General features: G+C 41.1%; 1 protein-coding gene across 1 annotated transcript in view; it reads right to left on the reverse strand.

The window, feature by feature from the left end:
• The window catches only part of LOC109912036 (calcium/calmodulin-dependent protein kinase type II subunit beta-like), a 229,054-nt gene that overhangs the window by 41,164 nt on the left and 163,853 nt on the right, over positions 1 to 24,037 (reverse strand). Inside the window, exons 14-15 of the mRNA XM_048618507.1 lie at positions 8,786 to 8,818; positions 3,044 to 3,112 (exon numbers count right to left, since the gene is read on the reverse strand). Coding sequence (XP_048474464.1) covers positions 3,044 to 3,112; positions 8,786 to 8,818 — 102 coding nt within the window. The remainder of the gene's footprint in view (positions 1 to 3,043; positions 3,113 to 8,785; positions 8,819 to 24,037) is intronic.

Raw genomic sequence — 24,037 nt, forward strand, 5'->3', positions numbered from 1 at the left:
AATTATGATTTGAATGGGATGACTTGACTATGCTGCTTAAACTGATTCCTGTTCTAAGTTGCAAATTCAGTACTCAATATTCCCACAGCTGGGACCAAACGGCAGCTTGATTTGGACATTGGAGTAGCTTTGACGACTGAATTAAAACGGTGCTAACATCAGTTTCACTCAGTGAGGACTGACACACCCCAGCTCACCTCACCACCAGCCCCGAGTACATCTCCCATGCCAGGTACTGAATTACAATGAGATGTATGATATTGTTTGAACAAAGAAAAACTAACCTGCACTGACTTGCAGTCGCTGAACAGTGAACTTTAAGTTCATGCAAGGGGAGAAACTGGAAACTCCTGTGACACAGTGGCAGTTATCCTACCTCTGGGCCAGAAGCCTGAACTCAAGTCTCACCTGTCCCACAGTAATGTTAGAACCAGTACAATCAGGTTGAATGATATTTTTTCAGGTAGACCAAAAGGTGGCATGAGACCAAACAGTGCACAAGAAATTTGGCGACTGTGTGAAAGATCCAGCTCAATAATGCAACCCGGAGGGTTAGCATGTCTGGTTTCAGATCAGCTCATTTAAAGAGCTGCCTGTAGGGATCCCTCTCATACCCCCAGCAGCCAGTGGATGGGATGATACATGTCTGTGAGGGGACCCTCAAAAGGTTGATTTATCCGTCACTAGAGAGTGCTCTCGGAACTTGGTCCTCTCTGAATTCTCTTGGGGGATGGGAAGGGTGGAAGGAAACAATTGTTGATAACAACTGTGATGATTTAAGGAACTACCAGACTAAGACACATCATAAAGTTGAGTACATTTCGTCTCCAAGTAGCACCGGCTACATTAACAGAGAACCCATTGAGGGGCATTCCATGCCAAGTGCTAGACTGGGAAATACACGCTTGGTAATGAATCTCCCTTGTGAAGCTATCACACAGATCATGGCAATATCTGCTAATCACAGGATAAATAAACGGTGGAAATGTACGGAACTGGATCAAGCTGAGGATTTACAAATTAACCTATATCAATATTTCAACTTACAATTAACACAAAATCATAAATTGGCTCACGGCTTGGTCTTATCTTTTCTGCCACAAGGGTCCAATTAGAATGAAAATCGATTCTATTTGCATTAACTCGCAGTTTCTCGACATTCAATACCACATGAACTGTGGCTGGTTTGGTAAGGGAGGCTGTTAGCACAAAGTGGGGAGCAACACAGCACAGACAGATAATACCTCAGCACTGATTGAGTAGGGGTGGCGTACATGCTCATACTGGCCAAGCACTCTTTGGAGCGATTACGAGAGCAGGGGATTTATGCAAAAAACAGACAGTAGACTGGAGCCGTTGCCATTAAGAGTGAGTGTCTGAAAGATCACCAGCTCTCCCGTCCTGACTACAATAACCGCATGATGACCTGAAACAACCCATCCAAATTTGAGGCTGGGGGAAGCCTACCCATTCACTAAAATTCTAACCATCTCTCAAACCCTCTGCATATCTCTACAAGCAGGAGGATCTTCTGGTTTGATACAATGGAGTGACACGGTAGACCACTTCAGGGAGACGTTGAAAGCCTCCTACAGTGTAGAACTGTTGTGACAGAAATGCTAGACCTGATGAGGACAGTCCATCTCCCTGAAGTAAAAGAGTGTACCAGTAAGATTTTGTCAATAATAGGACAGTTTCACAGTCTCTTCTTATTCCCACATTCCCTTTTTAATGGAGTTTAAAATGCTCAAACTGCCATTTGAACTCTCAGATTCATACAGGAACAGAACCAGCACCATAAAGCACTTCCAATGACCTTTCACACAGCTGATGAGGTTCTTGTTTTTTCAAGTCAGTGCTAATGACTAAAACATATTTACTAACAAAATACAGGCCTGACCAAGGATGGAATGTGCAGCAGTTAAATGGCTCAAAGAAACCCTCCCTCAGATTCTAAATACTTGGGCCAAGTCTTAACAATAAATTGTGAATAACATTCACGAACATTTCAGAACGTATACATTGCCAAATGCTGGAAAAAACCCTTCGAAAGACCAAAACATCAATATGCATTAAACAAGAGCCAAGTAAAAACCCTGCCAATGTAAAGTTTGGATTGTCAGTAGGCTTTGAACATTAAGGCAGTAGTTATTTCACCCGCACTTCAGTTTTGTGCATTTTTGCTATATTTATTTGGGGGTCATCTCAGTTTTTCTTCTCTTAATCATGGCTGTAGCTCTTTTTGCTCAACCCTTGTTGCATCTAAGCACAAAGACAGAGGCCAAACAAACATTACTCTGGCTCTTTGTATCACAACAAACCAAAAGGACATGCACAGAAAAATGCTCCTTTGACTGAGCCAAGTGTTCCATTAATTGCCAATGTTCCAAAATATTGATCAGGAGGTTGGATCAGAATTTTGTTTCAAATTTAGACAAAAGGTTCATCTCCAATGATAATTGTCACTGCATGTCCTTTCCTACTGACATACCCGTTACATTCTGAATAATCATATCACAGTCATCAGCAAAAGGAAAAGTCAGAACAAGGTAACAACAAGCCAACTAATACAGGAGGTATTAATGAAACATGGCTTTCTTTTATTGGGCCCATGCAATATGGGCACCAAGTCCACATAAATGCTTAGCAACTAACTCAAATCAACACAACTTGAAATGTTCACTATTCATTTGGTGATGTCATGGGGAAGAAAACAAAATCATCAAACATACTTGGATTTCACTGCACACAACAGTTCAAGTTTCTGGCAACTTAGTTATCAATTCAATAGAAACTGTGTCCTGCAGTACTGCATTTTGCAAAGCTGCAGTAAACTGTTTGCTCTGGCAAGATAAAGGAAGAAATGTCCAGGTTCCTTGAAGGAGACAAAATAGGGACAGCTATTTGAAACAACTGCTATTAAAGACATAAACCCTTCCATACAATTTCGAAGTGTGGTCTCTAAATCAAGTTAATTCACATTCTAGCCATGTTTCACCAGTGCCTCTGGAAGAAGATGGTAGAAGAAGAAGAGAACCAATACCAGTGCAGGGCAGGGAATGTTTCCTTTAGGACTGGTTACTACGTTGTTTTTGGTGCTGTTTGTCTGAGGCTGTGCAGAAAACAACAGAGGATTTAGGTTGATTTCACGTCCACTTTTTACCTCCTAGCCCGCCTGGGCCAGGAGATCAAGCTGAGGCGGCAGATATTGAACTGTCACAGGACTTACTTTGATCCAGCCGTGAACAACTACTGCTGGTTGGTTGGAACAGGTTCGCTTTCGTACTTTATGAATTGGCTCCTAAATGTGAGCCACAAAAAGCAAGGTACACAAATTTTAAGTATATTAATCATATCGAGTCTGTTAATTTGAGATTTATTTTACCAATTGTGGGAGCTGTGTTCCATAGGACACATAGGTTCTAGTAGTACAATGGACAGTTCAATCTCTGTGGACAAGGAAAAGCAAGAATTATGAACACCAAAGTCAGTGACACACCATTTCCAGTATTGCTTCACAATTCCTCATTTGCCAAATTTGACCAGTCAGAACTGTCAAACCCTATAAACTGAGTAAAATGAATAACGGTGATCTGACAAAGCTGCCAAGCACAATCTCTTTTATTAAATAACATGGATGATCAGAAATTGCTCATTTCCATACTTGCAGAAGTAGGGCTTTATATATACTCGCACATGAATAAACTTGATATCTAATATTTGGACCAAAATCAAGTCACCCAACAAAGGATAAACAAATTTTGCTTTTTATTTAAGATCTTGGTTGGATCACTTTTTCCCAAAATGTGGACATGAAACCTTATTCCAAGATACTGGCAGAGAACTGCTATCTTTTTTTAATTTTACCTAACATTACCTACAGGTAAGTGAATAGCTTCATTAATAAGTCTTTCCAGATCCACTGGAAATGTTGCAATTGTAGACCTTCCTGCTGTGAGAGCTGGGCTAAGGTCTCGCCTTTTATTAGGGCGCCACATAATTTCAAACAAAAAACACGAACTGGCAGTACATTCCTTCCAAAGTAGAAGGTATATAAGTTTACATAATGTTGTCTAAACTCAGCGTTTTGTATTTGATTTGCATGGTCTTCATCGGTCTTTCATTACTCAGGGGGTAGTCACAGCAGTCAATCCTCAAAAATTCTCTTGTCAACTGCCATCCCTGCCACTGCACAAGGCTGAAAGGAGACTTTTGATGCAAGGCATCAGCCAGATGCAGCAGGAAAGTATACCAGGATTTTCTAAACAGATCAGAAGTAATCAATCAGTTGGGTACAATGTTTTCAAATTTAATCCAATCCAAAATTGCCTGTCAGGTCAGTCTCAGTGCATTTTTCAACACAACTCCGACCTTCTAGCTCCAAGTCCACAGATTTACCACGAAATTGACTGCCAAAACTATAAGCTTCAGTTCATTTACCAATGATGTAACACTGACACAGAAAGTTTCTTGGCCTTTTGGTCAGAATCTGTACTTAAACATGAAACAGAATGTGTGTTGGTCTAGCCATGAGAAGTTTTTTTATTTTCTGGGTTAAAGTCAATGAAAATGCTGGAGAATGATGGCAGAGTCACTTGGCAAGTGAAAGGAGGAGAATGCTTTATGTAAGGATCAGCTCAAGGGTTCAACATGCATTCTTCTTGCATTTATAGGTGTTCACAAAACTGCTGGAATAACTTCTCTGGGATTTCAGGCTTAGATTTCAAAAGAAACTTTTCCTCATTCTAAATATTTTGACAAATACCAAGAATTAACATTTGAACTACAAAAGCATCATAACAAATCCATTGCCAGTCAGGTTCCCAACAAAAAGGCAGCACACTAGTTTAAAAAACTCTTAACAGCATTTGCTATGAGGACAGAAGTTGCCCTTTCTTCCTTTGCTCTAATATCCCATTTCACTTAGCAGCATTCTCCAAGTTTAGTTGTGTGGTGTCACAGGAGCGACACATGCTGCAGGACTCGATGCAAAGCAAAGAAAGCATTGCTCATTTACAGCCATAACCTAGTGACTGCCATTCACCCACCAACATGATGCTTTGACCTAAAGTGGTTCCAAATACAGACACTTCAAGAATAAAATCTTCAATTTCCTGTTCAAATCCTACCATGGCTTTGCATCTCCCTATCTCTATAATTTCCTTTGGTTCAACAACCCTGTGATCCCCTGAGCTTTGACCTCTTCTGTACTTACCTACTTTCTTTGCGTTCAGCCATTTAAACCCTGTTTTCTGGAACAAGATAGGAATTCTATCCATGCATTTCTATCTATCTGCCCCTTAAGTCGCTCAATGTCAAATTTTGTTTGAGGATCAATTCTGTCAAAGGATATTCTATTTTATAAAAGGCAATTTATAAATGCATGAATTTTGTGTTGTTAAGTTCATCTTTCTCATTCAGATTCCAGTGACCAACACTGCACAGAAGCTGGATTGCTCCAAGCAGGGTGGAATGGAAGACAGAAGCTAACAGTCATTCCGGGACAACTTGGAGCTCAGTTGTGTAGTGTGGTACTGCTGGAAGCCAGTGACCTTCACAGAAAAACGAGCATTCAATTTCAACTACCATCCTCTAAAATACACTCTGGAACTGCCGCTCTTTGGAGAAAATCATGTTTCAATTAAAAATATTTTTATCTCAATTCACAAACCGGCACAATTTTGGCTAATTGTGCTCATTTCCTAGGACTGAGCACAATTATGGGCTGATCAACGTTAACTATTCGAACTATTCTTGCAAGACCTACGACATGTGCCCACCAAGCATCACAGAGAATCCACATGGCAAACTGCAAAAGCATGTGATAGGTACAGGAGGTAACCATTTGTTCCCCTGAACATCTTCTGCTGTTCATGACATTGATAGATCAGGAGTGATCTGCATCTTAACTCAATTTACCCGCCTGGTCCCATAACCCTAAATATCTCGAACACAGGGACTGACAAACTAACACCTCCTGAATTTTAGAGTTGAGTAAAGAATCAGTGTTTCAGTCTGAACTATCTGGACTTCTAAATGAGTGGCTGAACTAGTGAGTTCGAGTGCAAATCCAATCAAGTCAGAAATTGTGTTGCATGGCAGAGAATGGCTTTTTAGTCAATTGCTTTCACTTTACAACAGAAATTTTTCGGATTGAAGACCATACAAAATTCTCAGCTATCCAAGTGATTGGGTGTGCATGATCTCTCAGTACCAAAGTTGTTGCTTTGAAACACGGGACATGAGATACAGAAAACCAGGGGGCTTTGGTGACCACAAGTATTTCATTCGAACACTCAGATATCAGAGACAAAACACAATACTTGCTGATACCTTAGTAGAACAGCTCGCCTCAAGTCCTGAATGGCATATTTCTCTGAGTAGTTGTACTTAGTACATCCATCATTCCTATCCATTCCAATAGTAATGAGCAATAAGGTGTTCATTTTAGTTACTGAAATACTAGATATGCACATAGCCACTTCATGATTGACACTGTATTTGCTTCCCTTTGACATGGGACTTTTGACAACTACTCAATGTTTTGGGGCAAGATAAATCACATGAGTTGACACTGGAGTCCAAGGTTGGAGGACTGAAATAAGATGAAGAATTGAGGATGCTGGAGATCTGAAACAAAAACAGAAATTACTGACAAAACTCAGCAGGTTGGCAGCATCTGTGGGAAGCAAGCACAGCGCATGTTTCAAGTCCAGTGACCCTTCATCAAAACCCTGATTGAAGGATCACTGTACTCAAAACATTAATGGTGCTTTCTTCCCACAGATGCTATCAGACCTGCTGCGTTTCGCCAGCAATTTCTGTTCTTGTTGGAGCCAGGACTGTATTGCCTGTGTGTCTGACCTTTCAAATAATCACCAGTATTCCGATTAGTTCAGAATGGCTCAAAGCCTTCACCTCAGAAAATTTTGAGTTTGAGCCCAACTTGATGTGTTGAGCACAATCTTGGAAGGAGTGCTGCATTACTGGAGGAGACATGAAGATTCTGGAGGAGACATGAAGAATGCTGATAAAAGCAAAATACTGAGGATGCTAGAAATCAGAAGTAAATACAGAAAGTGTCGGAGAAAATCAGCAGGGTCTTGGCAGCATCTGTGGAGCGAGAAACAGAATTAACGTTTTCAGTCCAATATGATTCTCCAAAGCTGCTGCTTGCAGCCTGGTTGAGTTTGTCTCGCACTTTCTGCTTTTCTTTGAACAATGTAGGTCTTCAGTACTCGGTCAAGTCGATATTAGTAAGTCCCATGATACTGTTAAAACAAGGTCGAAGTGCCCTAGTCAATACTCCTCCTCCAAACACTCCTGTCAAAATGACAAAAGTCATGTTGGGTGGTTATGAGTCCCACTGTGCAGAAACTGACTGCCACATCTAATTATATAGGTGACTGTATTTCAAAGTCATTGACTACATGTCAAATACTTCAGGGTCTTTCTGCAGGACCAAGCAAGGTGTTCCATAAAATTATTTTTCTCATAATTTGGATCTCAAAAGGGATGTAGATCAACAACAAAGGAAACAGTTGATGTAAGCAGCAAGTCAAGTGGCTTCTTCCTGTCCAGACCTGCAGCATAAAATTGCATTCAATGATATTCTGGCCATATCTCATGGTGCTATCAAAAGTTTGCATTCAATTTTCGGTCAGGCAAGGATTCAGCCTCATTGCTCTAAGATGAAAGATTTGCTGCAAAGAATTATCCTTAGACAGCTTGTCCTTAAAGCAAGATTACCGGAAATGTGAGAACAAGGACAGAGACTATGAATAGATGGAATTTGGATACAGTCTCTATGCCAAGTCAAAATCTCAAAGGGGCAGAGGAGAGCTCACAATTTTAGTTTTCAGCTTGTCAAGTACACAGAAAGGAAATCACAGTATTATTTTGAAGAACAGCAGTGGAGAACATCTCCATTGTCTCAGACATCATTTATCACTCAAACAACATTACCAAAACAGACTGTCATTATCACATTGCTCTTTGTGTAAGTTTGCTTTGCATGACTTGGATACTGTGTTACCTTAGACACTTGGACAGTTACTACGTTTCAATGGTTGTAAAGTGCTTTGGGACAACCTGAGGTTATGAATCGCATGATAGAAGCACAAATCTTTCTTCATAATTTGATGGGGAGGCATAGTTTTTGGCAATTTCTGAAAGTTTAATAATTAAAAACTACATATGATGATTTCCAGAGGGTTAGCTGATTTGTCTGTTGTTGGTGACTGGAAAATAATTTGATGGCCAATCCTGATCACATATCTCAAGAATGTAACGTAGCATAAAATTATCAAAAACAGTCAGTGATCATTTACAATAGGAATTTGAACATTAGAATCAGATGTTAATAATAAATAAACACACAAAGTTCAAGGAGGAGCAAAGCATCCAACCTAATCACTTGGCTGCTGCTTTGGTTACTTTGAATCAGTTGAATTATCTAACTGAGATGTTAATTCCACTGTCAATTGCAGTGGTAGTACACAAAGGGCATTATTGAATCTTGTGAAAAGCATATGGACAAAGAGAAGAAAGCGAGAGAGAGAGACAGAGAGACAGAGGAAGGAGGCATTAGGTCAGTTTAATGCCATTTACCAAGTGGATCTCTAATTGCTGTCAACATGCACAGACTTCAGTATTTCTATTCTGATTGGGACTTAAATCATGAAAAGCTGTAAACACACAATGTCATCTCCTGGCAGGGAGGAAAGGGGAAAAAGAATAAATAAAATTAACGTGAAGTGAATTGAAATTTCAAAAGGGTCCTCACCATTAATTGAACACTGGAACTTGACTTCCTTTTCTGAATAGAGACCAACACGAGAAAAAGAAAAAAAAGAACAAGAAATTGTGACTTGTTGCACATGTGGCACATTTCCTAACACCAGGTCCAGATCAGGTACACAATCCTGAAGACTAAGTCTAATGGTCAATGTCTTTAAAGGACGTTGTCAAGAAAACAAAATGTCTCAAATCCTGAAAAAAGTACAAATTATATGACTTAAGGTACAAGTGCTGAGCTGCAGTATCCCTTTCTCAAAATTTAAGGCTGCATTTCAAAGACACAAAAAAATTAACATCAATCTCATGAATGCTCAGGATAGTGGCCAAGTTAGAAGGTTTTCAACGTTTGCCCCTTCTGACAGCTTTGTCCCTGTGAAGTATTGGGATGCAGGTCTAGCACCCTATTTATTCATCATGCGTAACCTATTTGGTTGTTGGAGAATGTACAGTGACTGTTCAACCAAGGGAGCCTACACATAGGTTCTTGACAGTCTCTCATCTTGGACATTCACACTCTGTGCTTGTTCAAGCTCATTATGAGCTCTTTATTAAGATGTGAAGTCTTAGAGTTACCTAGTCAAGATGGGGTGACAGGGAGTGAAGAAATGTGTAGTATAAAAGCAGAATTATTCCAATCTGCAAAGTATCCTTGGAAGGCAGTTTTAGTTCAAGCTCCACTGTTGTCTGATGGATTTGGGCAGTGACTGAACACAAAACAGACAAAATAGGGGTCGAAGTAAGGCGTTCCATGGCAGAGAAAAAAAACATAAGCAACAACATGGATGAAAATTGGGCAAAGGAGAGAGAGGACATGTGGCCAATAAGAACACAATGTTATGACAGTGGACTTAGACCAGGTTGTCAACCAAATTGCATGGCCAGGGCCATTTGCGTGCCTTTCTCTATCAGTCGCTCTGTCTGTTCAATAGGTAACAAATCTATGTGCTGTGTGCATTTCCAGATGAGCTTACTGCTCAGGCGGCACGGGAAAATGTCTTCCCACAAGCACTTGGTGTCATATCGGTTACCTGTGAGCTTCCATGGGAAGACAAGCCAAGTGAGAGTGAATCCATGATAATATTGCTGATCTCTGGAACAGCTCATACCACTATCCAGGGCAGGAAGTCAGAATATCACCTGGATCTCTGGCAATGTGGCTCGAGATATGACTGACAGAGAAGGCAAATGAAGTGTCTAGAATGTTGTTCTCTAAATTGTTCAAGATTAACAACAAAAGGGATGCTGCAGCTTTGTAGCATAAATTACAATTAATCACAGAATGGAACTAAACTCTGACCACCCTTTCATCAGCCCAGTAGATTCAGTCAATCTCTTACAGAAGATAACTTGTTGGAAGGATTCATTTTAAAGTCAAGTGTTCTTTTTGTTCACATTTCAATTCAAATTAATACTCTGTGCAATGCTTCACAGGCAGAATGCCAAATTCAAGCCAAATCGATTTGTACCATAGCCAGAGAATCCTTATGTTGTGAATTTTAAATCTGAGATGGTTCTATGCAGGAGCCATCCACAGGGTGCCTGTGCTGGTGAAAGGGCTCATATCAGACACAAGGTAGAATGCTCAAAGGTAGAACTGTGAACATGCATACACTTCGGTATAAACTATGACAGTGGTTGAGCTGTTATCAATCATGCATTTTATGTGAGATATCACTGATGGTCGTTTGTAAACTTTCTTCCCCATTACCACGCCCAGCCCCAAACAAACTCAAACAACTTAAGCTCCTAATGGGGGACAATTCTTTTTCAATTTATTTCATTTCCTCTTTAATTTGGCCATTTTCTTATCTCTTCTCCTACTTCCTGTTTGACATTTGCCACTTAGGTGGAATCCTACCCTCCTTGCCAGGGAGGGAGACTGGTGCCTCAGAGACCCATCCAACAGTAATAAGCTAATCTTTCACCAAACCAGCAGAAGAAAACAGCAAGGAAAGCTCATTTGCTCTCTTGTCTGACCTCGGGCAGCCTTCCACCACCACCTCATGGAACACTATGTGGTACCTGTAAGGCAAAGTGGCAAAGCTCTCTCAATTGAAATAGGGAGAGTGAAGTCTTTGGCAGGGTTCAGGTTATGTGTGCCCAACCTCCTGAGAGCCAGGCTGAACCACACAACCTTTCATTCTCACGGAAACGAAATTTCAACAAAAAAAAAACACACCATCTTATTTCTGAAGCACACTAAGTACCTTCCTGCATCAATTCTGTTGGCAAGCTGAGGCAAACCAATGTAGCAGTATTGGAGAATAGAACCCATCATTTTCTCTTTTGCATCCAGTGACAGTACTTCTGATTTTCACGAATGTGGTCTTTGAACATTCTACCCATTTGCAGTTCAAATAAAGGGATAAAAACACAAGCAAGAGTTTAAAAGCCTTCGTGACCTTCCAGTTATTTGGTATGGACTGAATTTTAGTATTTCAAAGCTGTTAACACTTGAACTCAAGTAACTTCTTTCACGTTTCTTTGCACAAGGGCTGGATTTGAAGGTGATATTTTATCACCAAAAAGTACTGATGGTTTTTGATATTGACACGAATCTTTTTCTTCACCCTAAGTAACAAGTAAAGGTCCAGAGTCAGTGACCTATCTACCATTGGCTGTTCTATATTTGATTGGCAATGGACACGGTGTGATTAAGTTGCATGGGCTACAATTCAATTCTCTACCATCCCAAAAAAGCCGACCAAGTTTCCAGTTCAGAAACAGTGATTCATCACTGATTGACCAGAGCTCGGCAGTCACAACCAGCTCTCAACAGGAAAAAAGCAGTTTGTCCTGAACTCTACACATTATGTCTCCAAGTTTCATTTCAAAGCAATCCAGTTGGTTTCTAATGTGATCACACCCAAGTATTATTAGGTTTTAATTCTTTTGAAGCTGTGGTCACACTGAACTAGTTTGTAGCTGCCTTCTTTTTCTGAAGATGATGACTTTGCTGTGGTGGTTACTCTTTAAAGATCGGGTGGTGTGACTTAGGGTGTGACTGGTGTGACTTTAGTATAGTAGTCTATGCTGCATTTGCTTCAAAAGAAGACAGAGAGCTAAGAAGGAGCATAATTCAGTGGCTTGTGTTCTCTAGGATTTCTGCTTGGCCAGCTGAGTTTTTTGTGTGTGTTCACCTCTTCCAATGCCCTTCCGAACAGTCAGCCTGCAAACTCAGCATTGCAGCTTCAAAGTATAATCTAAATCAGTGAACAGTTGGGTTCACTAAATGTGCTCTACTGCGAATTGAATCTTTTCAGACACTCTTAGGCGAAATTCCATTACCAAAAGATGACCTGAGTAGGTACTGTTCCCTTTGAGAGAGGGAAGAGCCCACATAACTTCGGGATGTGATTCTGAGGTACCAACAGACAATGTCTTAGAAAGGAATTTAATAGCAGCTTCAATACTCCACACTAAATTCCCAATCTCAGATTTGGTACCTGGGACACTTGTGCACACTTCAATGGCAGTTGCTGAGGACTGGTTCCCCTACCCGACTGACCCTCATGTGCAGGTGGCATGTTGTGAAGCCATATTCAAACTGAGGAAGAAAAAAGAAAATGGCACAGCAAGTTTTCACAAAATAAAACTAATTTTGAAATGACCCTTCTCACAAAGTAAAGAATACTGATACTCCACAATTTGGTTCAGTTTTGCTATCAGGGCGTCATTTAGAGCAGTCTGGCATGAAAAGGAAAACAGGAGGGCCCATCACTCTGAGCAGCCCCCGTATGCAATACACACTGTGACAGCCTTTCATGCAGGTCTTTCTCTCCTTCGCTCCTCACAGGATGCATGGTTAGGAGGAAGCCTAAAAAGGGAAGGGCAGAACATATTCAAAGCTATTGGGAAAGGTGAAATTTGGCCAAGTAAAAGGAAATCTCCTTTACCTTTCCTGGGATATTGTTGTACATCAGCAATTCTGTCACAATGGGAAACCTACAAAAATATCAACAGAACAGGATTGTCTGTGGAGAGAGCAACGCTTTCACAAGTCTGTGTGCCTAATTCTGCTTATCCAAACCTCAGCTGGGCATTTGAGAGAAAGGTTCTGTGCTGTGAGAGACACTCAGTCAAATGAAGGAACGGAGAAGAAATCTAACTCAGGTTTCTCAGGTGCACCTTAAATCTCAAAGTGCTACTGTCTCCTCAGTGTGGGAACTATGCACAACAAGTGGAGGAGGAAGATGTGACATAGGAAATGAAGCTTCATTTTATCTTGAGTTTAGGTTTGCATCTTACTGATGAGTAACAAATGACAGCCCAAGTGACTATGGGAAACAAAACCTCCTCAAATTTCTCAACCTGTTTGCTATCTCCAGATAGCTGACAACGCCAACTTCCTCCAGCTACACTCCACATGCTTCACTTGAGCAGGACTGCACTCACAAAGTGTCTTTGCTTTTTATTCAGTCTGAACTGGAGAAACACCAACAATAATTTCTCTTCCCATACTTGCTACCACATGGCATGATACTTAATGGGTTCCATGCTGCCTCTGAATAATGCTATCCAAAAATTCAACTTTAAAGCTGCCCAGCAACAACCTGTCACCTTTCTTCTTGAGTCTTCACTGCCTATGACTTGCCATAATGCTTATCCAACAGTCAGCACCAGTGGAGCAGAAGTTGCTCAAATAAAACATTGCAAAGGTCAAAACGAATGTCTAAGGCCACCACAAACTCTCATCCTGAGCTCAGACGTCATTGCTCTCCCTGGACACCACCTGAAGCTGACCCAGACTGTTGGAGTCTTCCCATATTTCACCACGAGCTGATCTTCTGATACCAAGAATTCTCTAACAGTTACAGCACTTAGTTCCACCTCTGTAATATCACTGGACTCCACTCTTTCATCAGCTGTGCTGAATCCCTCATCTCCGCCTGCTACCTTGAGACTTGGCTCATTCAGTGTGTGTCTGGCTGGCCTGCCCTGTTCTACTTTCTATCAGCTGAAACTCAATTCAAACCATTGCCAGTGTCGTGGCTCCCATCAATTCCCACCCAGCCATCACCTCTGTGCTCGACGACCTGCAATGCTTCACTTGCTAACTAACGGCCAAATATTAAAATTCTCATTCTCATTCCACAGCCTTGCCTCTCCTGATTTCTGTAACCAATTCCTCAGTCTTGCATTCCCTGCCAGAAGGATTCTGCACTCCTACACCTTAGCCACTCAAGCAATTACGATTCTCAGTGTTCCAAGGGTGGGACCATTTCTTCACCCACCAAACCCAAAAGTGCTGGAATGGTCTCCATTATACTCAGCTTTTGGTCATCTGCTCCATTATCTCTTTCTATGGTTCAGCGTCAAATCCTGCCTCGTGACAAGCATCTCGGGGTGTTTAACTGTTAAAAGCTGCTCCAAGAATGGCAGTTGTGGTTTGTACCTAATTGTGACCAGGGTAGACAACAAGAGCCTCGAACTGGATGGTTGTACAGCAGACTCATCTGCTCAAAAGCCTACAGAGCACAATCAGAAGCTCAGAGTGGGAAACTGGATCAATTATCCTCAACAATTGTTTGTATCGAAAGGACATACCTTTCGTTAAGTTAGTCAATTAATGTCAGTGCTTGCATCTTGTTTAAATATTTTGGACAAGTAATAATTTCCTTTTACATGTTATGTAAAGATGCATGTCTAAGGTGAGATATCTCTTGAACCCAATGCTGCTATTTCTTGTAGTTCTTGAACACAAATGTCACTCTCCTAACATCTTAAATCAACACTCATCAGTGGGCAATCTAATCATTCTGACAGGTTTCTAACTTATGCTTGGACCTTATTTAAATCGTGGTTGCCCCTACAAAAGCTGTTTTAGTTGAAAGTACTTGTCCAAACAAGTTTGGACAAAATTAAGCTGGACAGTAAGGATTTCCAAGGCATATTCTGGCATGGAGCTCAATAGGTCTGCAGCAATATCGGAGAATACGGAACCAGATTCTTGATCATATGACAGGCTTTGTCACCCTTACACTTCATGTCCACAACTGCAGGATACCTGGATGAATAACCCTGCCATAAAATGTTGGTCCTCATTAATAATGACTGCTAACAGCTCTGAAATACTGTCCACAAGGACCGTGTTAAAAAGAATGTTGAATTTCCTGCGGACAATCCAATATTCTTAATTGTGCTTGTAACAACAAAACTAGCTTAATATATCTTTAAATGTGACATTGCTTGAAGGGATGATGGGAAACTGTGGTCAAGAGCCTGCCTTTTAAGCAGGAGTGTTGCCTGTGAGCAAAGCAAATCTGTTCACTCAGTCAGCACTACTTCATACAAAGATGTTAGAGATTTGAAGAATTCTGCCTGTTTTTTGAAATGAATAATGGAAATTAATGTTTATCTGATATAACATTGGATTTTAAAATCTCTTTCAAACATGCGAGTTCACAGTTCTTATAATGCATGAGTTAATGAACAATCGTGTTATTTTCCCAAATCCAAGTATGTTCTTCATTCTTTCACAGAAGTTCAATTCACTACTGCTCAAATTTAGGTGTGGAGATGTGACAACTCCATGAGGCACAGTCTCTCTGAATAGAACTGTTTTATATAAAATTATTACAGCACAGAAGGAGGGCATTTGGTACATCTTGTCTCTGTTCGGTCCTTTGAAGGAGCAATTCACCCTGTGTCAACCCTCCCCTCCAACAACTTTATCTGTAATCCTGCACATTCTTCCTCTCTATGTATAATATAACTCCCTTCTGAATGCCTCCATTGAACCCCAACCACTCTCTGCAGAATTTCACTATATTTTTCACCATCAGAAGCTTTCTCATTTTGCATTCCTTTTGCCAATTACCTGAAATCTGTGCCCTCTCATTCCCAAAATTTCTTTCAATGACAGCAATTTCTCCCCATCTGTTATGTGCAGATCCCTCAAGATGGTGAATACCTTGATCAACTTTCCTGTCTACATTCCTTTCTCCAAGGAGAACAGTTGTAACCTCTCCAACCTATCTGCAAAACTCAAGTTCCTCATCCCCCTTTTTGGTCCATTAACATGGAAGAAAAATTCACTGTAGCTACACATTCTACTCACAATTCTGATCTTGTGCATACATTTTATCAAGTAAAATTCCAAACTATGAGTAGCTTATGCTTTGAACTTGCAAAATCTAAGTTAATGGGAACATTATCGCTGCAGCTTCTTTTCCCTTTCTGCCCTATCACAATCATTGCAAGCGTACATGGAAAACTTGTTGTTCATCTGGACTATAATTTGTTTAAGCATACTTGGGAAAGAAATACTCCACACACACCTTTCCTGTATTCTTGATCTTCCTTCATTGCGACATTGTCCACCTGATTGTATCAGTGAATTTCCTTCCCTGAAGAATGCTCTTCATGACTCGCAAATGCAAGCGAGGAGCCTGGTGTGGCTTGGCTTCTGAATATTACTGCGGTAATCTCAAACGTCAGTGTTTAACCTCTGCCTGGATGAGCAAAGAACCTCAATGCCAGAGGGAATGAAATGGGAACAATGACTGTGTTGTTCATTACCACTCAACACTAGTTAAACTGCTGTGTTAGCTAACAAGAAGGGAGTCTTTATTTATGACAAGTCATCTCAAGTCAACATTTTCTAAGATGGAGACTTATCAGTCCATTAGATTAACAAATCAATCGGCCTGTACTTCAGTTACATTCTTGAAGTGAGATTTGAGAGTTTTTTGTAACTTTCTGAGATGATCAAATCATGTTTCTTCTTTGTCTCACATCTGTGTTGTGATCAATGTTAAATAAACTGTTTTAGAAAATCACAACTGTGCTGTTGAATAACCTCACTATGAAGTCCCTTCGTATTGTGCCTCCAAGAATTTTACGTTATTTTTGAGTTTTTTTCCACAGATCGTGACATTTTGGTTCTGTCTGGATATCAGTAGAGTCTGCTGCTCATACTTCCCATGTGCTTAATTTTACTATTCTGCTATCGAGGTTATAGCACCCTGATCTCTTCTTGGGCCTCAGTCTCCTTTGTCACATCTTCTGATGACAAGTGCTCAGTTTTAACAGTGTATGCTGACAACATCCCATTCTACACTGCTTCTCCAACATTCAGTGTTGCATGAGACACAGGTCCTTCAAACATTTGTTTTTTAAAAAAAAAACCCATCCCCTCACTTACAGTTCCATTCATTTCTCTGGCCACTGTCCCAATTGCTTGCAACCTTGCTCGCTTATTCAACCCTCAGATGAATTTCTCATGTTAAATCATCTCTCCATCGCAGGGGCTGATTCCTTCCAATGCTACAACATGTCAGCTTAAATTCCACGCCCATACTACTTTCACCTTCACTGCCAGCTTCATTTTACTCAACTCCACGGCTCTCCTCACTTGTTTGTCCTGTGTGTTTTATCCATTTCACCTCATCTAAAGCTCTGCTGCTGTATTCCAACTTGCACCAAGTTCCACTGATATGACACTGCTGCCTTGATTGGATCAGGTTGGCTGTCACTCCTCCAAAGTTTCCAAGTTAAAATTCGCATGCTTCTGTTCAAATTTCATGATGTCTTTGTCCCTCCCTATTGACATGATTTCTTTCAGCAAGGGAAGTATCCCTGTGACTTCAGATCTAAATATCTGCATGTTTTTGTCCCACATTTGGTGATGGTGCCATCATCCATCAATACCTATGCTAAGGAGCCCACCTAAACCTCTCTGCATCTTGTTTTAAGTTCAAAGTCTTTAGAACCCACCTTTTGTCAAACTTTTGGTAGATCGAAGACTTTGCAAGTTGTTATTTTAGCAAATTCCTACCTTGCTTTCTTATTTGCTTGGAATTTAAGTTATTGGAAAAACCAGTGTTTTGCTTGTGTAATACATGCCTTGGAGCCATCAGTAGTTGATTGGAACACAATGAATGAGTTGTCAAAGAACAAAGAAAATTACAGCACAGGAACAGGCCCTTCGGCCCTCCAAGCCTGTGCCAATCCAGATCCTCCATCTAAACCTGTCGCCTATTTCCCAAGGATCTGTATTCCTCTGCTCCCTGCCCATTCATGTATCTGTCTAGATACATCTCAAATGACGCTATCGTGCCCGCCTCTACCACCTCCGCTGGCGAGTTCCAGGCACCGCCTACCCTCTGTGTAAAGAACTTGCCACGCATATCTCCCTTAAACTTTTCCCTTCTCACCTTGAAATTGTGACCCCTAGTAATTGAGTCCCCCACTCTGGGAAAAAGCTTCTTGCTATCCACCCTGTCTATACCTCTCGTGATATTGTAGACCTCAATCAGGTCCCCCCCCTCAACCTCCGTCTTTCTAATGTAAATAATCCTAATCTACTCAACCTCTCTTCAGAACTAGCGCCCTCCATACCAGGCAACATCCTGGTGAACCTCCTCTGCACCCTCTCCAAAGCATCCACATCCTTTTGGTATTGTGATGACCAGAACTGTACGCAGTATTCCAAATGTGGTCGAACCAAAGTCCTATACAACTATATAACATGACCTGCCAACTCTTGTACTCAATATCCCATCTGATAGAATGAAAGCAGGCCGTATGCCTTCTTGACCACTCTATCGACCTGCGCTGCCACCTTCAGGGTACAATGGACCTGAACACCCAGATCTCTCTGTGCATCAGTTTTCCCCAGGGCTTTTCCATTTACCGTATAGTTCGCTCTTGAATTGGATCTTTCAAAATGCATCACCTCGCATTTGCCTGGATTGAACTCCATCTGCCATTTCTCCGCCCAACTCTCCAATCTATCTATACTCTGCTGCATTCTCCGACAGTCCCCTTCACTATCTGCTACTCCACCAATCTTAGTGTCTTCTGCAAACTTGCTAATCAGACCATCTATATCTTCCTCCAGATCATTTATGTATGTCACAAACAACAGTGGTCCCAACACAGATCCCTGTGGAACACCACTGGTCACAGTTCTCCATTTTGAGAAACTCCCTTCCACTACAACCCTCTGTCTCCTGTTGCCCATCCAGTTCTCTATCCATCTAGCCAGTACACCCTGGACCCCATGCGACTTCACTTTCTCCATCAGCCTACCATGGGAAACCTTATCAAACGCCTTACCGAAGTCCATGTATATGACATCCACAGCCCTTCCCTCATCTATCAACTTTGTCACTTCCTCAAAGAATTCTATCAAGTTGGTAAGACGTGACCTTCCCTGCACAAAACCATGCTACCTATCACTAATAAGCCCATTTTCTTCCAAATGTAAATAGATCCTATCCCTCAGTATCTTCTCCACCAGCTTCCCCACCACTGACATCTGGCTCACCGGTCTATAATTACCTGGATTAATCCTTGCTACCCTTCTGAAACAAAGGGACAACATTAGCAATTCTCCAGTCCTCCGGGACATCACCCATGCTCAAGGATGCTGCAGAAATATCTGTTAAGGCCCCAGCTATTTCCTCTCTCGCTTCCCTCAGTAACCTGGGATAGATCCCATCCGGACCTGGGACTTGTCCACCCTAATGCCTTTTAGAATACGCAACACTTCCCTCCTCCTTATGCCGACTTGACCTAGAATAATCAAACAGCTATCCCTAATCTCAACATCCGTCATGTCCCTCTCCTTGGTGAATACCAACGCAAAGTACTCATTAAGAATCTCACTCATTTTCTCTGACTCCTCGCATAAACTTCCCTCCTTTGTCCTTGAGTGGACCAACCCTTTCTCTAGCTACCCTCTTGCTCCTTATGTACGAATAAAAGGCTTTGGGATTTTCCTTAACCCTGTTTGCTAAAGGTATTTCATGACCCCTTTAAGCCCTCTTAATTCCTCGTTTCAGATTGGTCCTACTTTCCTGATATTCTTCCAAAGCTTCATCTGTTTTCAGTCACCTAGACCTTATGTATGCTTCCTTTTTCCTCTTTGCTAGAGTCACAATTTCATCTGTCATCCATGGTTCCCTAATCTTGCCCTTTCTATCCCTCATTTTCACAGGGACACGTCTGTCCTGCACTTTAATCAACCTCTCTTTAAAAGCCTCCCACATATCAAATGTGGATTTACCCTCAAACAGCTGCTCCCAATCCACATTCCCCAGTTCCTACCGAATTTTGCTTGAGTTGGCCTTTCCCCAATTTAGCACTCTTCCTTTAGGACCACTCTCGTCTTTGTCCATGAGTATTGTGAAACTATGGAATTGTGATCACTATTCCCAAAGTAATCCCCTACTGAAACTTCAACCACCTGGCTGGGCTCATTCCCCAACACCAGGTCCAGTATGGCCCCTTCCCGAGTTGGACTATTTACATACTGCTCTAGAAAACCCTCCTGGATGCTCCTTACAAATTCTGCTCCATCTAAACCCTGAACACTAAGTGAATCCCAGTCAATGTTGGGAAAATTAAAATCTCCCATCACCAACAGCCTGTTGCTCCTGCATCTTTCCACAGTCTGTCTACATATTTGTACCTTTATCTCACGCTTGCTGTTGGGAGGCCTGTAGGACAGCCCCAACATCGTTACCGCACCCTTCATATTTCTGAGCTCTGCCCGTATTGCCTCACTGCTCGAATCCTCCACAGTGCCCTCCTTCAGCTCAGCTGTGATATCCTCTTTGACCAGTAATGTAACTCCTCCACCCCTTTTACCTCCCTCTCTATCCCGCCTGAAGCATCTATATCCTGGGATATTTAGTTGCCAATCTTGCCCTTCCCTCAACCAAGTCTCAGTAATAGCAATAACATCATATTCCCAAGTACTAATCCAAGCCCTAAGTTCATCTGCCTTACCTACTACACTTCTCACATTAAAACAAATGCACCTCACACCACCTGTCCCTCTGCATTCATCATCTGCTCTCTGCCTACTCTTCCCATTAGTCACATTGACTTCATTATCTAGTTCCTTACAGGCTTTAGTTACTACCTCCTTACTGTCCACTAACCTCCTCATTTGGTTCCCATCCCCCTGTCACGTTAGTTTAAATTTGTCATTGTCAGTTTTCAACTGAGGAGTCTACTTGACAATTTCAGCATGCACTTGGGTTTGTCAGCTCAATGAGCATGTACTGTCAGAAGCATTTGTCTCTTTCAATAAACATGTCGATAAATGTTTGAAAAAAGCAATAATGGGGAAATGACCAAAGTTTAAACCTCAACGGAAAGCACTTGGGGAGATCTGACAGGGTCACAAGGGGCTGTACAATTTTTTTTTTTAATCATTATTTACCTCTCCCACACCACGTAGGACAAAAGCAGAACAAAAAAATGGCCATCAGGACTTCCGGCAATTTCAGGTTTTGGATCCCAACAGTGCGGGAAGAGCAAGAATGTGACCATTTCTGATCTACACTCATACTCTGAGTAGTCAATTACACTGTGCTTTGGTGGCATTTGAGGGCCAGTATCAGCACTGATTTCCTGCTATGGGTTGTGGCATATAGATCAACCACTGTAACAAATAGCAAGTGTTGGCTTGAATGTGACCAATCCTCTAAGTGAAGCACAATGATGAAGTCATGGCAGATCAGCAGGCATCACAGAATCTGACATGGCCATTCAGTTCAACATATCTTTGCTGATTCCTCCGAAAATTAACCTCCTGTTCTATCTCCAAAATTATTATTCATTTGATTTCAACTATATTGTCTATGTCTACTTTTCTTTTGAAAGTTACCACCAAATCTGTTTGCATCACCCTTTCAGGCTGTGTATCCCACACTGCCAAAATTTGCTCCATTGAAGAAAAATAATCCGAATTTTCTATGTTTCTTTTGTTAGTTGGCCTAAATCAGTGTTCTCTGTTCACTGACTCTACATGTCAGTGAAAATAATTTCTCCAAATTTACTCTTCCAAAATCTCTCATCATATCTCTTTGACCTTCCCTGAATCTTCTCTGCTCAAAGGAGAACAGTTTCAGTTGCTCCAGTCTCTATACACCAAAGACCCTCATCCCTTACTTTTTGCTGGATGAAATGCAGGAGCCTGGGAAGGTGGAAGAGGATTGAGAAGGAATACAACTGTACACCAAATGATTCAATGTTCAAGTAATGAACAACTTCATACATACGAGTAAACATGTTTCTTTCTCAACAATATTGTTAGTAGCAACTATTGGACCCCTGACTGTTCTAAAAACCTTCTCCTCAGTAATATCCCTTACACATTTGTACAGGAGACTCGGTGGAAAGAAAGCACCCACTTTCTAAACGTACCAACTTTTGTTGTTTGCTGTCACCACCACCTTCTCACTAACCTCAGCGAAAACGAAGCTAAACTTCACCAGCAATACCTGCCAATTTTCCTAATGTGAAGCAAGAATGTCATGGTCAGTATAATTGGAGTGAGCTGATTATTCAAAAAGGCCCTTTCCCTGTAGGTGCTGTTAATCCTTGGTGGCTACCTTCAAGTTCTCAGTGCACCATTAGACAGGTTCAGAATCAATGTCCACTTGGTTTTCCCATCATCCATCCAGCAGACCAACTGATGGGATAGCAAAGCTTAGCTCAGTAGACTAACAGCAAATTATAATATAAAAGGAAGGGGACAGTACAGGGAAGAGTGCTGTCAAAAGGAAGCAAGAGAGAAACCAAGACTCTAGGTAGAATGTAAAAAAAACACTACCACACAGGTGAACAATACCATGCCCTGAATAGCTTTCTTTATTCCCTTTACGTACTGCCAAGAGAAAGAAACAAATAATCATTTGACAAAATGAATGACCAAAGGACTTGTTCAACTAAGGGGTTTTATGTGAAGGATAATTCATGCAGAATTTAAGGATTGACCTGAATGTTGCAGGGTATACCTTTATGACTCTTTCTGTGCTTCCATATGGGATTGTTGCTGTATTTTGTGTTAACGTTACGCTTCTCTGAAACCAGTCACCGAAGTATTAGTGTCATTAGTTTATTTGCACACCTTTAAATCTAGGGATTAATCCACACTTGTTTGGACGTCTTTCCCTTTTGGCTCTTACACTCGCACTCTTCTCCAATTTTTTTTTGAAACAAAGTAATTTACCGCCTTTAACTCTGTCCCTGTCAATCTGGTCCAAGAGGAGGAGCAGTGCAACAGAGCAATGAGAGTAGCATGAAGTGACCTCCCCTCTCTTGCCTCTGCTCAAAGCCTTCCACAGCAGAATTGACAATCAAGGGCGCATACCCACATGTGCTTCAATCCTGCAGCACAGCTTTCAGATCTACTGCCGAAACTCACGGTCAGGTTACAATTGCTGACACAGAAGCAAGCAATAAATCAATTCACTTTTCAATTCTGAAGATGTTTATCAATTGATGATAGAGGAAAAAGTAGTTCAATAAAGGTGCACACATAAAAGTAAAATCAAGTGGAGAAATAAAAACAAAGTGATAAAGGATAAAAGACCAAAGAAATACAAAATACCAAGTGGATTAATCCCTAGAAGCAGATATTCTGGAAAATACTCAATAACACATTTACAGATGCTTTAAACCATTCCTGTTTTTTTGAGAAAGAAGAGGGAAAAGTCAATTAAAAGACCGTTTCTAGACAACACAGAGAACACAATCCCTTCAGAGTGCTGTTACTGCACTCAGTTCACAATGAAGTTGCACAGTGTAACAGTACTGTTTATCATTCAACACTCAATCTGGCACATCTTACAGAAAGGTGAGGGAAATAACCAAAAATAATGCCAGTTATATTTTGTTTTCTGATATCCAATGAGAATGACAAAGGTAAAGTTTAACACTGAATAGAAGTCACAGAATAGAAGTGGGAGACCCAGTAAGTACACTGTAGATGTTCTGTGATATAATATTTGCCACACAAACCTTAGAAATTGACTGGGTCAAAAATTACAGCACAATTGAAAGTGGAAACCTGAAATTTGCAACTTGTTGTAAAAAGTCCGGTACTTTGCTGTACCAAATAGTGAATAAGAGTTTTAACTCTTGATACTGTGAAGTTGGATATAGATGTGCATAAATCCGACAATATATTACATCATGCACAGCCCTTTCCACTTCTAACCTTGGAAACTGTGTTTCTGACAGTTTGAGAACTGCAGAAGGTGGTGCAAGATTCTGGCAAACACGTGATTTTAAATCAATCTAGCTTTTGTGAAGCAGAGCTGACAATAAACAGCTTGGATTGGCATAATAATACCAACTTATTCATACAGGAAGTTCCCAGATTCCATCTGCCATCCTTGTTAAAGCTGGCTGATCACAGCTAGTATTTTAAATGGTCTCATCAAACAGGGTTAATACTCCTGATCACTCCGACCGGTGGGTAAGAAGGAGTTTC

This window comes from Rhincodon typus, chromosome 40 (assembly GCF_021869965.1).
Source record: "Rhincodon typus isolate 14 chromosome 40, sRhiTyp1.1, whole genome shotgun sequence".
In the NCBI taxonomy this organism is placed as follows: domain Eukaryota; kingdom Metazoa; phylum Chordata; class Chondrichthyes; order Orectolobiformes; family Rhincodontidae; genus Rhincodon; species Rhincodon typus.